This window comes from Hippichthys cyanospilos, chromosome 1 (assembly GCF_059441005.1).
Source record: "Hippichthys cyanospilos isolate Australia breed blue-spotted pipefish chromosome 1, RoL_Hcya_1.0, whole genome shotgun sequence".
NCBI lineage: Eukaryota > Metazoa > Chordata > Actinopteri > Syngnathiformes > Syngnathidae > Hippichthys > Hippichthys cyanospilos.
The window spans coordinates 4,008,949-4,031,299 of NC_142369.1; the positions used below are offsets into that span (position 1 = coordinate 4,008,949).

The 22,351-nt window shown below is 41.0% G+C and overlaps 5 protein-coding genes and 1 long non-coding RNA gene across 7 annotated transcripts in view; 3 read left to right on the top strand and 3 right to left on the bottom strand.

Annotated features, from left to right (window-relative positions):
• Positions 1-2,597, bottom strand: part of tm4sf21b (transmembrane 4 L six family member 21b) — a 5,143-nt gene extending 2,546 nt beyond the window's left edge. The window contains exons 1-3 of the mRNA XM_088416437.1: positions 2,312-2,597; positions 958-1,023; positions 731-882 (exon numbers count right to left, since the gene is read on the bottom strand). Coding sequence (XP_088272563.1) covers positions 731-882; positions 958-1,023; positions 2,312-2,503 — 410 coding nt within the window. The 5' untranslated portion in view covers positions 2,504-2,597. The remainder of the gene's footprint in view (positions 1-730; positions 883-957; positions 1,024-2,311) is intronic.
• The window catches only part of LOC148428653 (uncharacterized), a 23,739-nt gene extending 15,419 nt beyond the window's left edge, over positions 1-8,320 (top strand). Inside the window, exons 6-8 of the long non-coding RNA XR_015865845.1 lie at positions 1,807-1,892; positions 2,359-2,511; positions 6,202-8,320. This is a non-coding gene — a long non-coding RNA (uncharacterized LOC148428653). The remainder of the gene's footprint in view (positions 1-1,806; positions 1,893-2,358; positions 2,512-6,201) is intronic.
• On the bottom strand, positions 5,341-8,120 carry mblac1 (metallo-beta-lactamase domain containing 1). The gene is made up of 2 exons (XM_088416310.1): positions 7,429-8,120; positions 5,341-6,440 (listed from the first exon to the last, which is right to left on the bottom strand). The coding sequence occupies exons 1-2, from the start codon at positions 7,837-7,839 to the stop codon at positions 6,198-6,200; spliced, it is 654 nt and encodes a 217-aa protein (XP_088272436.1). The 5' UTR covers positions 7,840-8,120; the 3' UTR covers positions 5,341-6,197.
• A 23-nt stretch (positions 8,321-8,343) lies between the features above and the next one.
• Positions 8,344-9,157, bottom strand: lto1 (LTO1 maturation factor of ABCE1). Its single transcript, XM_088416547.1, has one exon. It carries the CDS (start codon positions 9,073-9,075, stop codon positions 8,650-8,652), a length of 426 nt encoding a protein of 141 aa, XP_088272673.1. The 5' UTR covers positions 9,076-9,157; the 3' UTR covers positions 8,344-8,649.
• A 646-nt stretch (positions 9,158-9,803) lies between these two features.
• On the top strand, positions 9,804-14,666 carry mpdu1b (mannose-P-dolichol utilization defect 1b). The gene is made up of 7 exons (XM_088425672.1): positions 9,804-9,970; positions 10,189-10,254; positions 12,223-12,355; positions 12,452-12,537; positions 13,246-13,364; positions 14,144-14,254; positions 14,326-14,666. The coding sequence occupies exons 1-7, from the start codon at positions 9,844-9,846 to the stop codon at positions 14,461-14,463; spliced, it is 780 nt and encodes a 259-aa protein (XP_088281798.1). The 5' UTR covers positions 9,804-9,843; the 3' UTR covers positions 14,464-14,666.
• A 653-nt stretch (positions 14,667-15,319) lies between these two features.
• On the top strand, positions 15,320-19,209 carry LOC148428659 (mannose-P-dolichol utilization defect 1 protein-like). Of its 2 annotated transcripts, none has more exons than XM_088425659.1 (7): positions 15,320-15,888; positions 15,999-16,064; positions 16,617-16,749; positions 16,809-16,894; positions 17,829-17,951; positions 18,011-18,121; positions 18,583-19,209. In XM_088425659.1, the coding sequence occupies exons 1-7, from the start codon at positions 15,762-15,764 to the stop codon at positions 18,732-18,734; spliced, it is 798 nt and encodes a 265-aa protein (XP_088281785.1). In that variant the 5' UTR covers positions 15,320-15,761; the 3' UTR covers positions 18,735-19,209. The 2 variants fall into 2 exon arrangements, with proteins under 2 accessions (XP_088281785.1, XP_088281776.1); XM_088425650.1 differs by having other exon boundaries at positions 15,430-15,888; positions 17,829-17,947; positions 18,583-19,206.
• The last annotated feature ends 3,142 nt before the right edge of the window (positions 19,210-22,351 follow it).

The window sequence follows — 22,351 nt, forward strand, 5'->3', positions numbered from 1 at the left end:
CAATTTTAATTTAATTATAATTGAATTTATAACTGAAACGCAGAGGTAAAAATGGAAGAATTTACACGCCGATTACATGATTATATTTTTTCATCCCTCAAAAATGAAAACTCACCGATTATGCGCTGTATGAAACACACCGGATTATTAAGTGCACTGTACGCTTTTGAGAAAATTAAAGTCTTTTAGGTGTGCTGGAAAATATGGGATAATTGTCCAGAAATTGAAGAAAATTGAGATTTTATTTTTGGCCTTATCTCCCAGCTCTACCGAGTGACCAATACACAATTTGTTTGTTTGTTTTTTTTACATCGTTTTTTCACATCTTGATGTTGTATTCAAACGTATTAACGCTCATTTTCTAGACATTTTGTAAACATTTAAGCTAGCGACATATTTGTGTGTCAAAACTCGGAATCGAAAGAAGGCTCCGATACTAATACACCGATACCAAAACTTTTTTAACCTAGTTTTACCCCACCATGATGCTTTAAATGTCTTGAGACATTTTTTTAGACATTTTGTCAGGTGTGCCGGAAATATGGAATAATCGTCCAGAAATTGAAGAAAAATTGAGATTTTATTTTTGGCATTATCTCCCAGTGACCATCTCAATTTATGTCGATTGTATTAGATAGCCCTGACCTCATCAAGTTTTGTTTTAAACGTCCTAAAATCATGATTCTTATCATAGAATGATTCCAAGGCCAAATTTTACGCAATGGCTTACCTGTTGGCAAAGGGAACCCCCCATCTCGGAAATGGATTTTGCAGATTGCTCCAGTAGCACAGCGGCCCGTTAGCCAGGCCGAGCGAGGCCACGCTCAGGCTGTACACGGCCCCCGCCACGCCCACCGCCGCGAAGCCGATGGACAGGAACATCTGCGCAATAGACGCAAGCTTGTTCGTCCAGTTTTACCTTCAAAAAAAAATGTGCATAGCTTTGTTTGCACTCACCCCGCAACGATTAGCGCAGCATTTGCCAGAACTGGTCAGGTGGATGTGGATGGCCGGAATCAGGACCTATCACATAGAAAGAGGCAGAAAAGTGACGGTTTTTTTTAGGAATCCGTTTAAAACGTTTCGGTTTTTGGAGCGCATCAAAGACGAACCTCAGAACTTAGATCAGTTTTACGTAGAAGTTTGAAGTTGAATGGCCATTTGTATTAGGGGAAGACCCACAAAACAAATCAAAGAACCCAAGAAATCATATACAGGAAGTCGGCCATTTTGGTTCAAAGCGGCCATTTTGGGCTACCTCATAGACAAACTTTGGCCAGAACCAGTTTTTATAACAATGTGAATAGAATAGCCATTTCTATCATGAGATGACCCCAAAAAATTCGAATACTTTCAGATAAACATACAGGAAGTCGGCCATTTTGGCTCAGATCAGCCATTTTGGACAAATTTAGGTCAAAGGCAGTTTTTTTGTTGCAAGGTCTTATTTGAATGGCCTTTTCTATCATGAGAAGAGCCACAAAAAATATCTCAAGTATCTTTTTAGAAAAAGGAAAAAAAAACATACAGTAAGTCGGCCATTTTGGACTCATTTATCTCATAGGCATTTTACGAAGCAATGCAAACCCTAATGGACATTTGTAAAGTCTAAGAACCCTTTCAAAAAAGCATACAGGAAGTTGTCCATTTTGATTGATTCAAGAAATTGCTGAGTTTTCACTTTACTATCGAATTTGATCCACGTACGCTGTGTAAATGATTAATATGAAACACCTACCAACATGTGGTAAATCATTCACTTCATAAGACCCGCCTTCTGTCTCTGATTGGCTGTTTTGTTCTCAGGCGGAGTAGTTTCTTGCATATCAAATCAGAGGCACAAGACTTTTACCCATTCATCACTTTTTTCAACTGTGCAACTGTGAACGATGGTAAGAATGTATAAACACTCCTTTAAGTTACCTTTTCATTTTGTCGTCGCGTGTGGGCGGAGCCTCAAGATCGGACCAATCGTTTGAAAATTCAGCGCCCAAAGCCGATTTCACTGGGCCACATGGAATTTAATAGCCATGTGTCCCATGAGCAGAGCCACGAAAAAATTTCAAGAACCCACGCGGGGAAGCGCACAGGAAGTCGGCCATTTTGGTTCAAAGCTGCCAATTTCAAGCTCCTTTTCGCATCCGATCCGACTTTATTTGTTAAGCACTTTAAAACAACCGCAGCTGAGAAATAAAAACATCGTAAAAACAGACACAAGGGCATAAAACGCTAAATCTGATAAGACAAATGAGTAAGGGTCAAAAATAGAATAAAACGAAGGATAAAAAGAATAAAATAGCGAAAAGCTCACCATGACGCCTCCCCCGATCACCCCTCCCATGTATTTGACCTCCTCAGTGATCCGGGGCTTCCCGTCCCGATCCTCGGCCGCATACTTGGTGTCGAGGTCGGGGAAGAAGAGCACGATGTTGCAGATGATGGACACCAGCGCCAGGACGTAGAGCGGCACGGCCACGAACTTGGAGCACGCTCCCGTACACATGTTTGCAGGTGACAGCACAAATTCAAACGCGCCGGGGCGGGGGGGGATTCCTATTTCGGCTTTCTGACGCTATATATGATTTGTCATGCGGTGGGTGTGGAAAAAGGTGGAACCGCAGGCGATAAGCACACACGCGCTGATTAGAGCTTTTATGAGCTGGACTTTATGTTATGGGAGTGTGTAGCGACCGTTATTTCCATGAGAGCCATAAAAGTCCCTTTGTTTGCTTTGCGCCCTTTTCCCTTTCCAATAATACCGGCGACCATGAAAAAAAACCTTGACTTTTAAAAGATTTTTAAAGGTGTTTTATGGGGATGCGAAAATTAAATCGGGCAGTTAACTTTCAAGCAGATATTTTCAAAGCCTTTTTTACGCTAACGCTTGAAAAAAATGGGAAAATAAATATGTATAAATATGTACTTGGGGAAGAATGACAAGACTCCCAAATGACGTGTAAATACGTCTTTGGGATTGAACGAGGTCATGAGAAAATCTTTTTTTTTTTTTCAGAGAAGAAAACATGTATCTCAGTGCTTCTCAGTACAACATTTTTGTTACAACTTAACTTAATTTAGCCTTTTAGTGACAAGACTCCCAAATGACGTGTAAAGACGTCTTTGGGATTGAACGAGGTCATGAGAAAATCTTTTTTTTTTTTCAGAGAAGAAAACATGTATCTCAGTGCTTCTCAGTACAACTTTTTTGTTACAACTTAACTTAATTTAGCATTTTAGTGACAAGACTCCCAAATGACGTGTAAATACGTCTTTGGGATTGAACGAGGTCATGAGAAAATCTTTTTTTTTTTCAGAGAAGAAAACATGTATCTCAGTGCTTCTCAGTACAACTTCTTTGTTACAACTTAACTTAATTTAGCATTTTAGTGACAAGACTCCCAAATGACGTGTAAATACGTCTTTGGGATTGAATGAGGTCATGAGAAAATCAAATTTTTTTTCAGAGAAGAAGACATGTATCTCAGTGCTTCTCAGTACAACTTTTTTGTTACAACTTAACTTAATTTAGCATTTTAGTGACAAGACTCCCAAATGACGTGTAAATACGTCTTTGGGATTGAATGAGGTCATGAGAAAATCATTTTTTTTTCAGAGAAGAAAACATGTATCTCAGTGCTTCTCAGTACAACTTTTTTGTCACAACTTAACTTAATTTAGCATTTTAGTGACAAGACTCCCAAATGACGTGAAAATACGTCTTTGGGATTGAATGAGGTCATGAGAAAATCAATTTTTTTTTTCAGAGAAGAAGACATGTATCTCAGTGCATCTCAGTACAACTTTTTTGTCACAACTTAACTTAATTTAGCATTTTAGTGACAAGACTCCCAAATGACGTGAAAATACGTCTTTGGGATTGAATGAGGTCATGAGAAAATCAATTTTTTTTTCAGAGAAGAAAACATGTATCTCAGTGCTTCTCAGTACAACTTTTTTGTCACAACTTAACTTAATTTAGCATTTTTGTAATTGATGGAAAACAGATGATCATAATTTCATTATATTCGAAAACTGAATTGCATTGTCAAAAAAAATGTAAATGCATTTTTTTTTGGGATGACCAAGTATTGATACCAACTATCATATCGTGCTGATATCTGGCTTTAGGCCAAGGTCTCGGTACTTTTGATGGGCGCCTGATACTGGTATCAGCCACTCTCTTGGATCCCTTTTACTGCCACAAAATAAAAATGAGAAGAATGGAAAATTGACATTAATTCAATGAAATTGCAAGACAAAAAATGCTTTCTTTATATTAATCTTTCATTGTGATTGAGGGGATAATTTTTGCGTCTCAAAAGTACTTAATAACTATACTCCGTATAAGTCTCGGTGACTATTCAATAGCCGAGCACGCAAAGTGAAATTAATCGGTCATTTTATTTCTATTGCGTGAATGAAGTCGCGTAAAAACGTCGGGATATGACGCAAATTTTATACGTGTGCATTTTTTTAACGGTCATAATCGTGTCAGTCGAAACGTTGCATAAATAGCATCGAAGGATTTTAGACGCGGTGATGTCACCGGAAATCTGAGGATAAATCTGCGAAAAAAAAACAATCGCTTCCAATCCAAATACTTTGCTATGCGAATCCTACACGCCTCAAAACTTTGGAAACTCGATTGAATAGTTTAATGGCGTTGCGCAATATGCCTCGATAAGATAGACAAATGAGTGTGTGTGTGTATTTGTGTGTGCTTGTGTTGTAATTTGATGATCTTATCGGCGAATTATGGCGCCGTTAAAATGTTAGGGTGTGTCGCTCTCCGAGCTTGACAAACACACACACACACACGTTGTTGGTCCCGCTTATGTCAACACTTCTCAGCGCCTGGCACTACCAGCCTGCAAGATGTGTGTGTGATAGGATGGGGTGGGGGGGATAATAATATGATGATGTCATATGGGAGGAGTTTGCTAAATGGCAGACAAGACAAAATCCTTGTGCCGGATTTAAGTTGAGATTTTAAAATATGACGAGAATAATGATGTCGTATTTTCATAGAAAAAAAATGTTACAGTAGAGCAGTGCGGCCCCCCCTGGGGGGGGGGGGGGGGTGATCCCAGGAAAAAGGCTTTGTTTTTGTCATGTGAAACTTAATTGCAATAAAGACATCATTTTCTTTTAGTTTCAGGCACTTTGGTGCACTTGCTTCTTTTTTTTCCGTTTTAGACTAAGCTATAACCCGTAGAAACATGATAAAAAGAATTAACAGTCGTTGAAAGTTGATTTATATTGCGTTTTTCTGTTAATGTTAAAAAGGATACATGTATAGGTATACTTAAATAATTGTCATCATTAATAATCTTATTTATATTCAGTGCATCGACTGGGGGGGGCGCGAAGTTTTCTCTTTTCTAGCATTCATAAAATTATTTCCATTTTATTTGTGCAAATGACAACTTCACACCTTTAAAAAAAATCATTACACATGGACGAGGTAGTAAAGACAACTCAATCAATTGACCGGCCCATTCAATCCAATTATTCATTATAATTTTTCTAATTAACCAGCAAATTAATCGGCCCGCGTAAAATGAGTTCTTATCTGGCCACATTAGAATGCTTCCTTTCACATGAAAAGCACATTTTTCAACGTTTTCCCCTCATAAAAGTACAAATAACAGTCATGTTTTTTGCAAAACCAAATATTCACAACTTTTCATAACTTCATTTCACAAGAACAACACAGCAAAGCCTGAGCGATCATATGAGAGGCTTAAATCTGAATATTCATTATAATTTGTAATATTGACTGATTAATCAGTAATCTGTACTTTTTTCCCATCAAAAATTGTCACTGGCCAAAAAGAAAATCCATATCGGTCAGGCCCTAGTAAAGACATCCAATTTTTTTACGACCACAAAATTCAACATGGGACAAACAGCCATGACAGTCTTCTCTTAAAGGGCCAGTCCACTATTTTGACATTTTCAGCAGTAAAACGTTATCACGGTCTTTTTTGAAAACGAAAACACGTTGCCGCGGCCTGTTTATCCAATCACACCTCATCGTGTGAATGTCACATGACCTGATGTCATTGACGATGTCATTTTCGGGCAAGTGGCAAAATATATTATATGTACATAAAGCAATGTGGCTCCCAAAAAAACAATTAGCCAAAACATTCAAAAATGGCTAAATAGGCAGACTGTCAATCCCGCCTGTGATTTTAGGCGCCTCGAAGGACCCGAAAGGGGAGGCCGTGACCCGGTATGATGACGTCGGCCGTGCGCAGCGCCTCTTTGCGGCTGCGCTCCTGCACGTCGGGGTTCACACTCAACCCCCGCCACGCGTCGTCATCTTCGCAGCAGTCAAAGAGGTCCCCGGCAACCAGGACCGTACCCGCCGAGGTTCCCTTCACCTCCACGCTCACGTCCTCGCCGCTGTGGCCCGGGCTGGGAACCACGCGCACCTGGAATGCGCACACATGAAAAAAGGTTAGGGTTTCATCCATAAAAGGTCCGATACCGATATCAAGTATCGAGCCTGGCCTTATTTTTATTTTAAGATATCGTTGCTTGCGAAGGAAGCAGATACTAGTTTATGATCACAAACTAGCAATTACAAATTAGAAGGAAAAAAAAATCCCATTAAATTGAGGACATTTTAAGGTATGTGATATTGGAATTTAGTTGTCCTGTCTTTAAAATTATCTGTCATTGTTTTGGGGGTAGAATTCTATGTATTTAAAAAATATAGTGATATTGGTTTTGGGACTTAGCATTGGTGGATACTACTGAATTTTGGTCTGGGGAAAAAAAGTGGTAGTGGACATCGCTATTATATTTATTTATCGCTATTATATTATTTATATGCATTTTATTCTTGCATGTTTTAGCAAGAATCGCATATAAACAGAACCTATTCTCTCCCTTTTTTAACAATTTGAGATTTTACGATTTTTGCCAGTTCTCATAACTGCCAGAAAAAGCACAATGGGGAAAAAAATTCGGCAAGTCATCGAAAAAAAAAAAACTGCAGAGTTAAAAAAAAAAAAAAAAAATCCTACTTTACAATCTCAAATCTGGACAGGAGAGTTGAAGAGGGAAAAAAAGTTGGAATGGTCCAGTAAAAAAAAAAAAAAAACCATGATAGCCTATAGTAATGTGGACATATGTTTAGACAATGAAATTACTATTGCAACAGGAATAAACTGGTCAATTAATGAGAAAAATGATAAATAATTTTGGAAAACGTCATTTTAAAAAAAATCGTTTTCTCAAATTGTGTCGATTGTAGAAAAAGTCGTAGTCGAAGGATGTGTTCAAGGTTTTGAAACTTTTTGCTTGTAAAATTACAAACTGACTTGCCAAAGCATTCTACAAAACGATCTCTTAGTTCTCGTAGAAGTACGAATAAATCACTGCAATCTTTTCATTACTGTATATTACTGTACTTACGTGCTCGTCCACGACGTACGCGTGTCCCTGAGACATCTGAGTGGGCAGATAAACGTCCCTTCGGCTGACGTCATGCCCCACGATGACGACAGCGGAAGGGAAAAGATTGAGGTTCCCCACGTGGTCGGAATGGCCGTGAGTGCCAACGACAAACTGGATGTCGCCGGGCTCGAGCCCCCTTTTTCGGAGGCTCTCCACAAGGACGTCCCGGTCCCATGGCCCGCCGGTGTCCACCAGGATGTTGTTGCCGGCTCCCGTGACGAGCGTGACGGTTCCGTCGGCCCGAAACGTTCCGTCCGGCTGCGGGTGGCAGTAACCCACCTTCAGGACGGACACCGAGTAAGGGTGGCCGGGAAAGTCCAGATCAGTTTCGCACAGAGGAATTTTTTGTAAAACATCACCGGAAGCCATTATCTAAGCATCGGTCGCGTCGTTGATGACGTAATGTCCGCTCGTCGCACAATTCTAACCAAAGAGTAGCCGTAGATGTACTGTACATTGCTCAAATAAATGATTTCTTGCACCCGGAGCCGCGACTTGTCAATTTATCTGCTTAGATCGCCATCCAGTGGATCAGAAATGCTACTGCAGTTGCAGAATGGAGTTCGGATTTTAAACTTGCGTTTTTCACATTCTCTTTATATTCTGAAGAACAAATTATAGATGACGTTATATTGTAGGTACAATAACCAAGTGAGTCAACGTGTCACGATTGGCTTGTCGTGACGAGATGAGTCGGAGACTTATTTTAAGTGATGTAATGCCGCGCTTTATTGGCAGTTTTTAAATATTTAGATAATACAGTCTTACAATCTCAGTCTCAAGATCACAATGCTACTGTAACGTTTGTGTTTTCCTTACGACTACATTTAAATATGTTTGGGAATAAAATTTAAATGAAAACTACAAAAAATATTCATTTCTCTGTTTATTTGTAGTCGTTTACCGTGCCTTCGTGTACTTAAGGAATGGGGCACTTTTTTACAAGGGGTCCCGTATATTTAACGCAGTTTTGTTTTTTCAATCCTTCACTGAGACCCCTTAAAATGTTCTCATGCCCCATACAAACAGAAAATCTATCTAGAAGATTGAAATTGTTCACTTGAATTTTAAAATGCGCCAAAATACAAGGTTGAAATTGTCCATCCCGTTGTGAAAATGCAGGGCGCTGCTGCTTGAGTTTATTTGTCGTTGATCGTATTTGCGTGTTCCACTCAAGGCTCAAAAAGAAGCTCCCTGCGACGTTTTGGTGTAATCCTTAAAGTCGGTATGGATGCCGAGCATGGAGCAGATCTGTTTGAATTTGCATCGAAGTTTCTGCATATCCTCTTCTAGCTTTGCTGATTTGGGGTCGTCCAAGCTGCAGTTTTGGATCAAGTCCAGAAAAGAGTCCAGGGTTCTGACCCGTTTTCTTACTTTGGGGTCAGATCCGTGCTGAAGAAGACATTTCCACGTTAGGGCAAATCCGTGATAAAAGGCAATCTCCGTGGAAAGTTTAGCCCCGTGTGAGGCGCCGTGTCTGCGACCAGTCTGTAGGCCTTGCTGGGTCCCTTTCTCGAAGCCTTCTTTGTAACCCTGACCGCGGAATTGTTCCTCCGCCATGACAATGCTGTCGAATGGGTCGTTGCTGTCACACTCTAAGGCCATTTTCTTGCCAGATTGTTGCTTTCGTTTTCAAATTGCTCGTAAACGTCGAAGACTCGGTCGCGCGAGTGACGCCATCAGGGGGCGACGGTGTGACGTTTAAAAAATTAAATAAATTCAACTTTCTAAACATCAAACGAACACACAATGTACAAAACATGTTGACATGTTACATCGTAATGCCAGGATTACCAAGAAGTGTGCGGAGAAGAATAATTTACAAAATACAAAAAAAGTCTCAGTAAGATAAATAAATACAAACAAAAAGCGGAACAAAAAATAAATAAATTAAGGACTAGGGGTTATCGACAAGGTTGAGGGCCTTTACTATCTTACATATTTCAATGCATTTTTTTCTGGAAAATGTAAGGAATTAAAAACAATGACATAATCTTCTAATTAAAAACAACGAACTTAGGTCTGGACTTGAGGTATCTATTTTTATGAACTTTTTTTAACCGAAAATTAAGAGCTTGTTTAAACTTGAGTCATGAGAGGACTCTTTAACAGAAATACCAATATAAAACATTTTGTTTCCAAAAATGAAAAGATTAGGCAACTGAGGAGATTTTGGAAAATTTAGAAAGGATTTTCAGTTCGATTTTACTGAAAAAAAATAATTTGACAGTGCTCATTTGAATGATCTTCATAAACATATACAGTACATTGTTCCGAACTTCCGGTTTCATTCCAAGCGGAACCTTTGCCTTTGTTTGAGAAAAGACCGGAGTCTTTGATGTCGCACTCGCCACGTCACGTGACCGCGGAACAATGCCCGAAGAAGTCACTCTCGAGAAAGCCTCCTCTTTCGTCGAGCCTTTTAAAGGCGTCCTGATGGCATATTTAATACCAGAATCGTGTTACGATGAACTTTTTCTCAAGTTCAATTTTCTAGACGGTGAGTGGCAAGTGTTGAGTGTTGTTTGGTCTATTAAACGTCAGCTATTCTGTTGTTCCGAAGCGCCAATGTACCTGTAGGGAGCTCATGGAGCTGGGGCTTTTAAATTGCATACTTACATAAATTGTCTTATGCTGTCATCCAATTGCGGTCGCAACGCCATTTGCCTCTAATGCAGAAGACTCATATTTTCTTCTTCCTCCTCTTTTGTCTTTCAGTACCATGTCTAAAGATTTTACTCAGCAAAGCCCTGGGCATCGGCATCATCCTGGGATCGGTGATGGGTAAAGCGCCTTTCATTTACAATGACATTTTTATTTATTTATTTATGTACTAGCTACAACGCAGCTACATGTTCTTCACGAGTTGTTCTTTATTCAGGCGAATTTGACATCATGTTGGTTATGGCAGCATCTCCTAAAGCGCTTGTTGCGCTTTCTCAAAAGATTTTAGGCTGGAACATGACACTCCCTTTTAAAGTATGTTATCAATGTACAGATGAAAGATACTAGGAATTATTATTGGCCTGGCGTGGATTGATTTTTGACATTGTGACCAATGTCGGTATCAAATATTTGAAAATTCTGCAGGTCGGTAAGTCAAATAAATAAAACAAGCAAGTAAAACCTGAGGGACTTTTTTTAATTTCTTCATTTATTGTTCTAAGAGATACTAGGAAGTCCTTGCACAACTTCAAAATGAGGATAAGTGAAAAATGAACGTTTAAATTATACGGACGTTTGGTCAACTTAATTTACTGTTGAAAACATCCTCCTCTCACAGCTCTCACTCTAGGCAGGTATTGAAATTTCTATTTGATTTATTTGAAGACATTTTGCAAATTTTCTTAGAATGTGAAAGCAAACATGTCTGTTGCCTAAAAGTAAGAGGGAAAAAAAGCTCACACGCAAATTTAAAAAGCTGCTGTAATGCATCCAAACAACATGGAGTTCACGATCAAAATTTGAACGTAAAAATTTTCCTATTTACTGCAAATAATTATAGGCTCCAAATATCAGCCATTGACCAACTTGACTGCTAATAATTTATGTTAGCCGTGAAAAACGTCGGCTTATCTCTTTAACAGAAAACAACATTGTGTATTGGAAAACATGTATTCAGTTGTAACATTTTGTAGCACACTAACCACCTGCTTTTGGTTGAGCAAAGACTTTTTCAGTGTAAAGCTAAAATGACCTTGATAGATAGGCACTTTTTTTTTTTTTTTTCCTTTAGGAGCCTTCTCCTATCTGAAAGTCGTCTCCACCAGATAAGCTAAGCTCTGTTGACAAGTTGTAACCCAGAAACACTTTGTCGAGGTTTGCCTCCTTTCTTTGATCATTCTCTTCTCTCCATAGGCGTAAAAATCTTCCTTGGCTTTGTTTGCTCTCTTACAGACCACCTGAATGCTCTGTTAACTCTTTCAGTGCCATGGAAGAGAATTTTTGTCATGTAAAATCCTTAGGTTTTGTGCCAGGGACATGAATTCTCATCACCTGTTTTTTTTTTAGTTTTTTATTGTATGGGTAGATGACACTCATGGCAGTCAGTCCCGTTAATACTATGCCAATTGAGCACTTTTGTAATATACATACGCAAACTGTTATTTTGCCATCAAAAAGACATTTTTACTTTTTTTTATCTTTTATCAAAGGGAAGGACTGTTGAGGCGTCAGATGCTACTAAAAATATATTTGAGACAAAGTCACTTTTGTGCAGAAAACACATTTTCACAAAAGAGCTCATTTTCTCCTTTTGTCCAAAATAGCTCGGTGTAACTCAAATGACACATTTTTCAGTGATTACTACAGAATGTAATAAGATCGAATCTTACTTTCTTTTTCAAGGTAAAGAATCCAATCTTTCATATAGTACCAGCAATGTCTGCATAGTCATACAACGCAATATTTTGTGGGCCTTGAAAGACGCTTCAAAACGCTTGAAATCGTCCGGCTCTGGAAAGCTCGCTTTTTTCAGATGTTTGGCACTGAAAGAGTTAAGACTGGATTCAGTTTGAAGCTTCAAAAGTCAAGAAACCCCAAAAGACCATTTCTTTTCCTGACTAGTTTACTGGTCTCATCTAATCCGCATAACTTTGAAGGAAACGCGTGTAGACGGCAAATCAGGTTTCTTTTAAAAAATAAATAAATACCAGCACCAACATGTAAGGCCTCAATGGAAAAATGTTGTTCGGTTCCCCCGAAACCTCGACAACAAAATGCAGATTTGATCTACTGTGCTTGTGTTTCCAGTCAAGGTGCCTCAGATCCTGAAGATGGTGGGCGCCAAGAGCGGCGAGGGCCTGAGCTTCCACTCGGTTCTTCTGGAGCTGCTGGCCGTCACGGGGACCATGGCCTACAGCATCGCCAACAAGTTCCCCTTCAGGTGCCGGCCGGCCGGCCTCGCCTTCGTCCGGCCGCGCCCCCTTTCAAGCTAATGTTGTCTGTGTTGTCGTGGTCGCCGCCGTGCGGGGACCGACAGCGCTTGGGGCGAGGCTCTCTTCCTCATGCTGCAGACGGTCGCCATCGGATTTCTCATTCAGCACTACCGAGGGAAAAGCGGGAGAGGTCAGGACCACGCTCCAGAATGGTTTTTCTCAAAAAGTGGGACGGGCCACGTTTTTGCCAGGTCAAGTGAAATTATAATAAAATAAGGATTGGCATTTTTTTTTTATGGCACTTTGATGCACTTGGGGTTTTTTTTCTCCTTAGATCAGGGGTGCCAAACTCATTTTAGCTTGCAGGCCTTATGGAGGAAAATCTAGTGGGCCGGACCAATAAAATTTATAACTTTATAACTTTAAAACAACAACTTCAAATGTATTTGTTTTTTTTTAATTACTGTCCAATATAGCAAAAGCACGGCATCACCATTCATCATAAAACATTAACATTACTAATAATCATAAAGCATTTCAAGTTTTTCATCTATTAAGGACGCATTAAATCCATTTGCAGGCCACAAACCGGCCCGCTGGCCACATGTTTGACACCCATGCTTTACAAACATTTAATCTGTATCAATGCGGTAAAAAAATTGTAAACAGTGGTTGGAAGTTTTTTTTATTTATATATATATTGCTTTTCCCTTAAGGCAATGTTAAAAAGCAAACAGTTTTAGGTATACTTATACAATTTTTATTGATATTAATGTCATGTATGGTTGGGGCGGGGTTCTCTTTCCTGGGGGGGCTTTGCAAAATATGCTTGGGGTATACATCAAAGTCACCATCTTACATGAGAAAAAAAGTCACGATGACAAACTGTTTTTGGCAGGTTTGATTTTCCTGCTAGTGTACTTTGGCGTGCTGATGGTCGTGCTGTCTCCTGCCACGCCCATGTCGGTGGTCACCGCTTTGCAGGCCTCCAACATGCCTGCCATCATCGTCGGCAGGGTAGGCAACATACAACAACTACCGCTTTTACAACTTTGATATCCATTAAAGCAAATGGGGGTACGTGATATTTCGGTTTTCGGCATGTGGGGTTTTCTTTTCAACTAAAGAGCAAATGAATTGGAACAGGAAGTAGCTCCCGATAAATTGTCAGTTTAGAGCCAATTTAGAGCAAATTAATGGGAACTTATTCCTCCATCGGGTTATGTCCTTTTTAAGACTTTGCACACATTTTTTGTTAAAACAGATGCTGGCCAAAATAAAAGTTAAAAAAAAAAACGGTATTACACCAGCTATTTTATTGAGTAAAATACATGAATGAAAATGCTTGAGAACAATTGGATTGAGGTCAAACTTGATGTATTTATGGATATTTATTCTATTATTTATTACATATCACCTTATATGATTTGGCGAAAGCACAGACACTTTTGGTTGCGGAAATTTGCTCATAGCGAATAGCCGTTTCTAGAATCTGCTGTTAGAGGTTGTATACGAAAAATAAATAAGTAGAAATACAGCGAGGCTAAAGTTTAGGTTTTTTTTTTTGGGGGGGGGGATTCATATTATGAGACTATAATGATTTTATAGAGCCCTTGAGTACTTTAAACAAAAAATCAAATCTTCATGTTATGAGAAAAATGACACATTTCAATATTTTAAAAAAATGCCATAAAGGTGAAAAAACTGAAAATTGTCAAAAAAAAAAAAAAAAAGTTGTACCGGTTTCCAGCCGGTTGTGAGAATTTAATTCTCGCACGTTTCCGCTTTTTTTGCAGCTGATCCAGGCGATGACTAACTTCCGCAACGGACACACGGGACAACTGTCGGCCATTTCCGTCTTCCTCTTGTTCGCCGGCTCGCTGGCGCGCATCTTCACCTCCCTGCAGGTAGCCGGCGGCCATTTTGTCGGGAAGCGTTTCTTGTTTTCCCGGCAGCCACGAACCGGCGGTGTGCGCAGGAAACGGGCGACGCCCTGATGGCCGTCACCTTCGTCATCTCGTCGGCCTGCAACGGCCTCATCGCCGCGCAGGTGCTCTACTACTGGAACAGCTCGGCCGAGCGCAAGAAGAAGAAAAGGAGGAAGAAGAGGGAGTAGGCGGAGAAGCCGCCCCGGCCCGACTCTCGTACCCGACCCTCTCAGGTACCTGGGAAACTTGACGAGAAACGCCGCGCGCCCTCCCTCTCTCCGGAGAAAAAAAAAAAAAAAGAGAGAGATGTAAATCACTTAACGACATTCCTGAGTTTGAAACGATTTCTGATTTTGAGCCGTCAATCAATAAAAAGCTGTGCAACGTCTAACTTTGCCGCCTCGACCATCCTAAACACGTTGAAGCGGAGGAGGCCCGTGACCCATTTTCAAAGCCGACGTTCGTTTCAAGGGACGAAGGAATATTCATTGCCGTAAAAGGGAAGCTTTTCCATTCGTGCCAGGTACGACTTGCAAGTAAGACAAGCGTATTTGAGCCCATATCATTTTCAAATGCTCATTACCATTTCAAGTTTCTGGCTAAAATAGCAAATTTGCAAAATGTCCTCAACTTTGACAATTATGGAGCGTTTTTTTGTGGCCATATAGCCTTTTTATGCAGTTTTTCGAGTTCCGATGTCAAAATGTGCGATGTTACACCCAGCCTAGGGGAACTGGGGTATAACGTGTGTGCTCCCCCGTCCGTACCCTCACCACCAGAAAAGGCCCGTGAAACTAAACGTGTTGAAGAAAAAGCAGCAGCTTTTATTGTCTTCGGAGGGAGAGCAAACAAAATAATAAAAGATCTTCTGAATCCCTAACTAGCCAAACAAAAAGGAAACAAATGACAATTGGCTCACTATCTACCTAACGCAAAACCAGGAGAAAAAGCGTTCAACAATAATGGCGTCTCCCTACTACATAGGTGTGGAACTCCAGTCCTGGAGGGCCGGCATCCTGCATCTTTTCCGGTTTTCTTTCCCCAACAAACCTGATTCAAATGATGAGCTCATTAGCAAGCTCTGCAGGAGCTTCAAAATGATCCCAATCATTTGAATCAGGTGTTTTTGATAGAAAAGGTTTGAAAACATGCAGGATACCGGCCCTCCAGGACTGGAGTTCCACACCTGTGTTTAAAATGTATTTAACCGGCCCTCCAACAGAAACGATTAACTCCAATGGGGCCCGTTCTAAAAATAAACTTGACTCCCCATTATATTGCAAAACTGTCTTAGGCAAATATTGAAGTTATCTTAGTTTCCAATCCGATCCAAATGTCAAGATGTTTCCTCGCACTTGTGCCACGAGTAGAAGCGGTCATTGCCTTCGGAGCGTTTACGATCCCAATCTCGATCCGAGCGGCACGTGAGCGATCCCATAAAGCGGACTGAACTTTGAATGTTGAGCGAGCGAGCGAGCGGGCGGCGATGGCGGAGGTCAACCTTTTGCACAAAGGGACGTCTTTGCTGGACCCTTTCCGCGGACTCCCCCCGGACTATTTGCTGCCGCCGTCGTGTTCCCACGCTTTTTTCCTGCGTTTCAACTTTGCGGACGGTGAGTACGCGCCGGCGCTCCGCCTTTGCGCTTCGGAGTAATGATTGACGGGCGGGACGCGGCGCCCGGGACTCAAGTGTAAAAAAAAAAAGTGTGGCTTTGGCTTTCAGGGCCGTGCCTGAAGATTCTGCTCAGCAAATGTCTTGGGACCGTCATCATCTTGGGATCCATGTTGGGTATGCTGCTTCCCTTTTTTTTTTTTTTTTGCTCTTGAACTTTTAGTGCCAATTGTTATCAGGTAAGGAATTGTTATCTGGTACCCCTGGGGTGCTCTAAAAACCACACCGTCCTACTCACTATGTGTGTAATACCAACAGCGGCCAGAAGCGGCGCCAAAAACAGATCAATCACAAACGTATCAGGGTTGGGGACCGTTGCTTTAGTACATAAATAAAAGCATGTTATAGACTAGTTATTTGACGGGGGGGGGATAAAGTCACGGCTTTTTGTAAACCCTTTTAGTGCCATGGATGAGAATTCTCATGTTTTAAAGTAGTAATAAAAATAATAAATTTGAAAGTTCTCGTCAAAAAGAATTTTTACGGAGGGTAGCTGAAACCCTTGACGAGTGCTTATGTAATATTAAGTCAATTGAGCACTGTAGTAATAACTATGACCACTGGATGGCAGTGTTGCCCCACATACAACACATATTAAGGAATGACACTTGAAAAAATGTTGAAAAAAAGTACCCGGGATTAAATGCGGGTGTGTGCGCGCGCGTCCAGTGAAGGTGCCTCAAATCGTGAAGATACTGGGCGCCAAGAACGCGGCGGGCGTGAGCTTCCCGTCGGTGCTGGGCGAGCTGGTGGCCATCACGGGCTCGCTGGCCTACGCCGTGGCCCGCGCCTTCCCCTTCAGGTGAGGCCCGCCGCGCCGCCGCTCGCCCGCCCGGCCTCACCCGCGACGTGTCGGGGCAGCGCTTGGGGCGAGGCGCTCTTCGTCATGCTGCAGACGCTCGCCGTGGGCTTCCTCATTCGCCACTACGCCGGCAGGACCGTCTCGGGTGAGCTACACGGTCTACTCCCGAAATGGGAATATCCCGAAAAGCTTGCATTTGACATATTAAAGCAGCGGTGTCCAAACTACGGGCCGGGGGCCGTTTGCGGCCCGCCGTCCACATTTTTGCGGCCCGCGGCATGTGCTGAAAATACATTTCGAAAATACATTTTTACACGCTGTTTAAAACTGTGCTAAACAGGTTTGATGGTAGACGCTGTTAAACGCGTGAAAAAAAATCACTATTTATATAAATGTATTCATCACTTTTAACAAAAATATTTTTTCTTCAAATAATTACTGTATAAATGTATAAAGTCATTGATTAGTCTAATGAAATAAGTACTTAAACGTTGCAACCCCCCCAAAAAAAAATCAACTGTCACAGAATTACTTGTGTAAAAAAAATATTTATCACACCATTATTTTCTATAGTTCTTGCTTTAAAAAAAAAAAAAAAAGTCAAACAGTAGTGGCTTACAATTTGTCACCGTGCTCTGGTGATTTTTCACGACTAAATTTAATAAAACATGTTAATTTTCCGCACGTTAGTCAACCATTTGTTACTAACATCCACACCTGTAGACTGAGCAATAGTACACATTATTGCAAAAATATTACATTCACCCAAATGTGACTTTTTGAGATAATTACTCATTTACTTTTTTCATTATCTTAAAGGAAAATGCCACAATAACAATAATACATAGTTTTTTTGTTTTGGGTTTTTTTGCGTTGCGAAATTAGATATAAAAAGTGTCTGTGGTATCAGTGCTTGGTATCGGTGCTATTTAATTGTTGATTAGTCGTACTGGAATGAGTGGAACGAATTGTTTTTCAACATCGCTACTGTTTTTCTAAGTATGGCATGGCAGCTGAATGTGCTTCAAACGAAAGTGGCGATTTGGCGCCCTCTGTTGGCTCACGCTTGTATTGCGCAGGGGTGCTGTTTGTGCTGCTCTACTTTGGGGTGCTGTCCTTCCTGCTGTGTCCGCTGGCGCCCGCCTCCTTGCTCGCCACCATGCAAGCCTCCAACATGCCCGCCATCATCGTCAGCAGGGTCGGTGCCTGTTTTTCTTTTAATTGGATTATATTCATGATTTCTTTTTCAAATTGACCGCAGGTGATCCAGGCGGCCACCAACCTTCGCAACGGGCACACGGGCCAGTTGTCCGCTCTTACCGTCGCCATCTTGTTTGCCGGCTCGCTCGCGCGCATCTTCACCTCGGTCCAGGTACATGCAACAATTTTTTTTTCGATTTAAATAGAAAATACGGTGTTGAAGGTGTAAAAAAAAAAAAATGGAATGTGCTTTTATTTTTTACACAAAATCGAGAATTCACGTCTTCCTCAAAGACAGAAATTTGTCACCCCCAAATATCCCTATATCTTCCTGTGTGTGTGTGTGTGTGTGTGTGTGTGTATATTGTTTATATTATATAATTTTCTCTAACTTTTGCACGGTTCGGGTTCCTGGTGTCCATGTCGTAGTGATGGGATAACGAAGCTTCGTGAAGCACTTGTGATTGTTTTTGTCTTTTACTCCACTAGGTGGTGCTATTGATTTAAAGATAAATGAAAGAGTCCGCTGGCTCTTTGAACCGAGGGTGAAATCTCCCCCCCAAAAAAATTATGAGGGGTGCGTCACGAGGCTTCATTCGGCCTCCCCGTGTCCCGTTTTGTTGTCTTTGTCAGGAAACGGGGGACACCCTGTTGGTGGTGACCTACGGCGTGGCGGTGGCCTGCAACGGCCTGGTGGTGGCGCAGGTGCTCTACTACTGGAAACGCACCCAGAAGTTCCTGCGAGAGCAGCGGGCGGCCGCAAATGCCACCCCCGTCCCGAGTGAGGGGCGCGCCCACCGACAAGTTTGAGGTGGTCGCCAAGGCTTCTCCGGTGCGAGGCCATCCCAGTGGCCGCGTGGCCTTTGACCTCACATTTTGAGGCGCATAGTCGCATCATTTATCACGAGGGCTCATCGGAGGTCCTTTGAAGATTTTGATGATGAAGTCAGCAAGCGCGTGAAAATGACAGGCTGCGCCAGGCAGGAAGTGGATGCTGCCGCCCTGGACCTGCGAATGTTACTTTTTTTCAATGTATTAAACAACTACAAATAAAAAAAGGAAGGCTTCGTTTAAAATGCTATTTTGTACTCCTCATCCAAGCTTAAACGGTTCACAATATTGTGAACTGTTCACAATATTTTGAAAAAAAAACATGCACACACATATATATATATATATATAATCATGTGTATTATTATAATTCATTATTTTCAAGTCATTAAGTTTGCTATATGTACTGCTGTGAATTCTCTGTTGTTTTTTAATAAAATTGAAAAAGACGAAGAGTCATTGGGTTGAAAAAAAATGATAATGGAAATAATAATGGAAAAGTGTTAAAAACACGATCATGGCTTTTTTTTAAAATGAGATACTAAGATGACAACGATGACGACTATGACGAGGATGGCAACAACGACGATGACCCTACTAAAACCCTACTTTAAATTCTAACCCTGATCTAAAACCCTACTTTGAAACCCTAACCTTGGTTTGAAACCCTACTTTGAAACCCTAAATAGTTTAAAACCCTATTTTGAAACCCTAACCCTGATCTGAAACCCTATTTTGAAACCCTAAATTTGATTTAAAAACGCTACTTTGAAACCCTAACCCTGAACTAAAACCCTACTTTCAAACCCTAACCTTGATCTGAAACCCTAGTTGGAAACCCTAACCTTGATCTGAAACCCTAGTTTGAAACCCTAAACCTAGTAAAAACCCTACTTAGAAACCCTAACCTTGCTTTGAAACTCTACTTTGATACCCTAAATGGTTTAAATCCCTACTTTGAAACCCTATCCCTGATCTGAAACCCTAGTTTAAAACCCTAGATCTAGTTTGAAAACGTTACTTTGAAACCCGAACCTTGATCTAAAACCTTACTTTGAAACCCTAACCTTGATCTGAAACCCTAGTTTGAAACCCTAAACCTAGTATAAACCCTACTTTGAAACCCTAACCTTGGTTTGAAACCCTACTTTGAAACCCTAAATAGTTTAAAGCCCTACTTTGAAACCCTAACCTTGGTTTGAAACCCTACTTTGAAACCCTAAATAGTTTAAAACCCTACTTTGAGACCCTAACCCTGATCTGAAACCCTAGTTTGAAACCTAAACTCTAATTTAAAACACTAATTGAAAACCCTAACCCTGATTTGAAACATATACTGAAAACAAAAAGAATATAATTGCTCCTGTGGACTTGTAAACGATTCTCGCAGCACTGGAAATGTCAAATAAAAAGGTACAAATAAAAGGTCCTAAAAAGGTGTCTCGCCTACACCTACACACCAGCACCATCTCTAGGCAAACAAGTGAACTGCTTTCATATTAACTGCTACAATGAATAGGCTTAATTTAAAGGGTTTAGGAGTGTGTGTTTTTTTTGCTTATTCTTTACATGATATGTTTTGATTAATATACACTCATGTAATTCTAACAGGTATTTGCTACAGTTTTCATGCATCTTTATTTATTCAAAGGATTTATGAGCTTTTTGGGGGGGTTGGAACGGAGAGGCTACTTACATGTCAAGAGCAACTCGACAGGAAAGATTCATTTGTTTATTGTTTATTTATAATGAGTTTTGGACATAATATGTATTTTCTGATCCGAATAAAAATCGACATATAATCCAAAAGAATCATTTTGAAGATACATATCATGTCAAATCATCCATGTGATGTCCTCACTTCTTCAAAGTGACCTCACCATTTTGGTCAAAAACTCAAAAAACAGTTCTCACAAGTATAGCCCGACACACACACACACACACACACACACACACACACACGCACGCACAGGGACAGCTGTGTGTGGCAAACTTTTAAGTCAGGCTGAGTGCTTCCATGGCAACCACTTGTTGAAGCCTGGCTGCCTGTTGCTAGGTGATTGGAGCTACTGGACCAGAAAATCCCTCCATTCACGCCCCCCCACCCCCCCCACCCCCCTAAAAAAAAAAAAAAACACCCCCATGGTCTCCAGCCAAAACAACACCGTCATTTATCATTCATTTGACATGATTTTCAATTAATCCCGGCCTCAAATCCAGTTTGATTTCCCAGAAGTGAAATTGAAGTCATTTTGTCGACGTTTTCGCTAACGTATTGGGCAGCGTTCCAATTCGGAAAAGTTTTACGTGCAATTGGACAACTTCTCCGTTTTGGGCAACGCGCTTCGTGGCGAGTACTCGCAAAGTATCACGTGGCGGCGGGCCAATGAGAGGGGAGCGCTTGGTGAAACATTTTCTGCCAAATTCACTGTTTAGAAGCGCAAAATACACAAGAAAATTGCTCAGGTGGAGTATCGTAAAATTTGCAAAAAAAGGCACAAAAAAGATGCAAAATTTCACCCATTTTATTGGCTCGCAATTGAATGGAAAATGGAGAAATCAATTGAGCCATTTGGAAATGTTTGCTTACGTTTCAAAATCAAAACAACCAAAAAAGTGCAAGTCGGGCAAGTCTGGAACGCTGCAAAAGATTGGTTTGCATTTTTCTCAAAATTGTTTCAAAAATGTTTGCTAACATTTATAAAAACAATTCAAAAAATGCATTGGGCAACTTTGGAAGGTGGGATATTGCGCTGCAAAAAATTGCTTTGCATAAAATGGAGGTTTCCCTGCCTGGATATTAGAGTTCAAAAATTGATACAAAAAAAGAATGACGTGATTTTCACACCAAATCTTTGTTTTTCTATGTACAACACACAAAGAAAAAAAAAAAGAAAATATTAAAAAGGTGTTCCCATTCTATTGGCCTTCACCCAGGTGGAATAAAAAAAGTTAATTTAGCCTTTCAGAAATGTTAGCATGAAGTTTGGAACGTGCAAATGATTGTTTTGCATTTTCCCCCAAAAATAAATGGAATTTTGAATGTATTTTTAGCACACAAAAAAGAAAGAAAAAGCACAAAAACGGACATTTTAGTACTCAAATGGAAAAAAAAGTCAAGAGTGCAATTGCTAAATATTTGCTAAGGTTTCCAAAAGAAAAGAAAAGTGTAAAGTTGGGATCACTTTTTTGGCAGTTAAATCTTCACCCCCCCCCCTTCCCAAGTTCCCCTCCCCTGGCCGAGCGATTAGCCGGCGCAAGGGTCCTGGCCCATTTCCATGAGAAAAGGCAGCGGTCGCTGAAAGGGTTAAGCCTGTGAGCGGCGAGCAAAGCAGAAAGCGGCCCTCATTTTCTGCACAGCGGGAGGGGGGACAAAGACGCCCGGGGGAGGAGCGGAGACCGCGGCTTTACTGGATGCACCTGCGCGCTCAAAGGAAGCGGACAATGCGCCTCACAAACGCCCAATTACGCGCGGCCGTCCAGCGCGCGCGCACGTGCATGCGCGCTGCCTGCGTGTGTGTGCGTGTGTGTGCGTGTTGGCTGGAGGAGAAAGTGAAGTTTGAAGACAAAG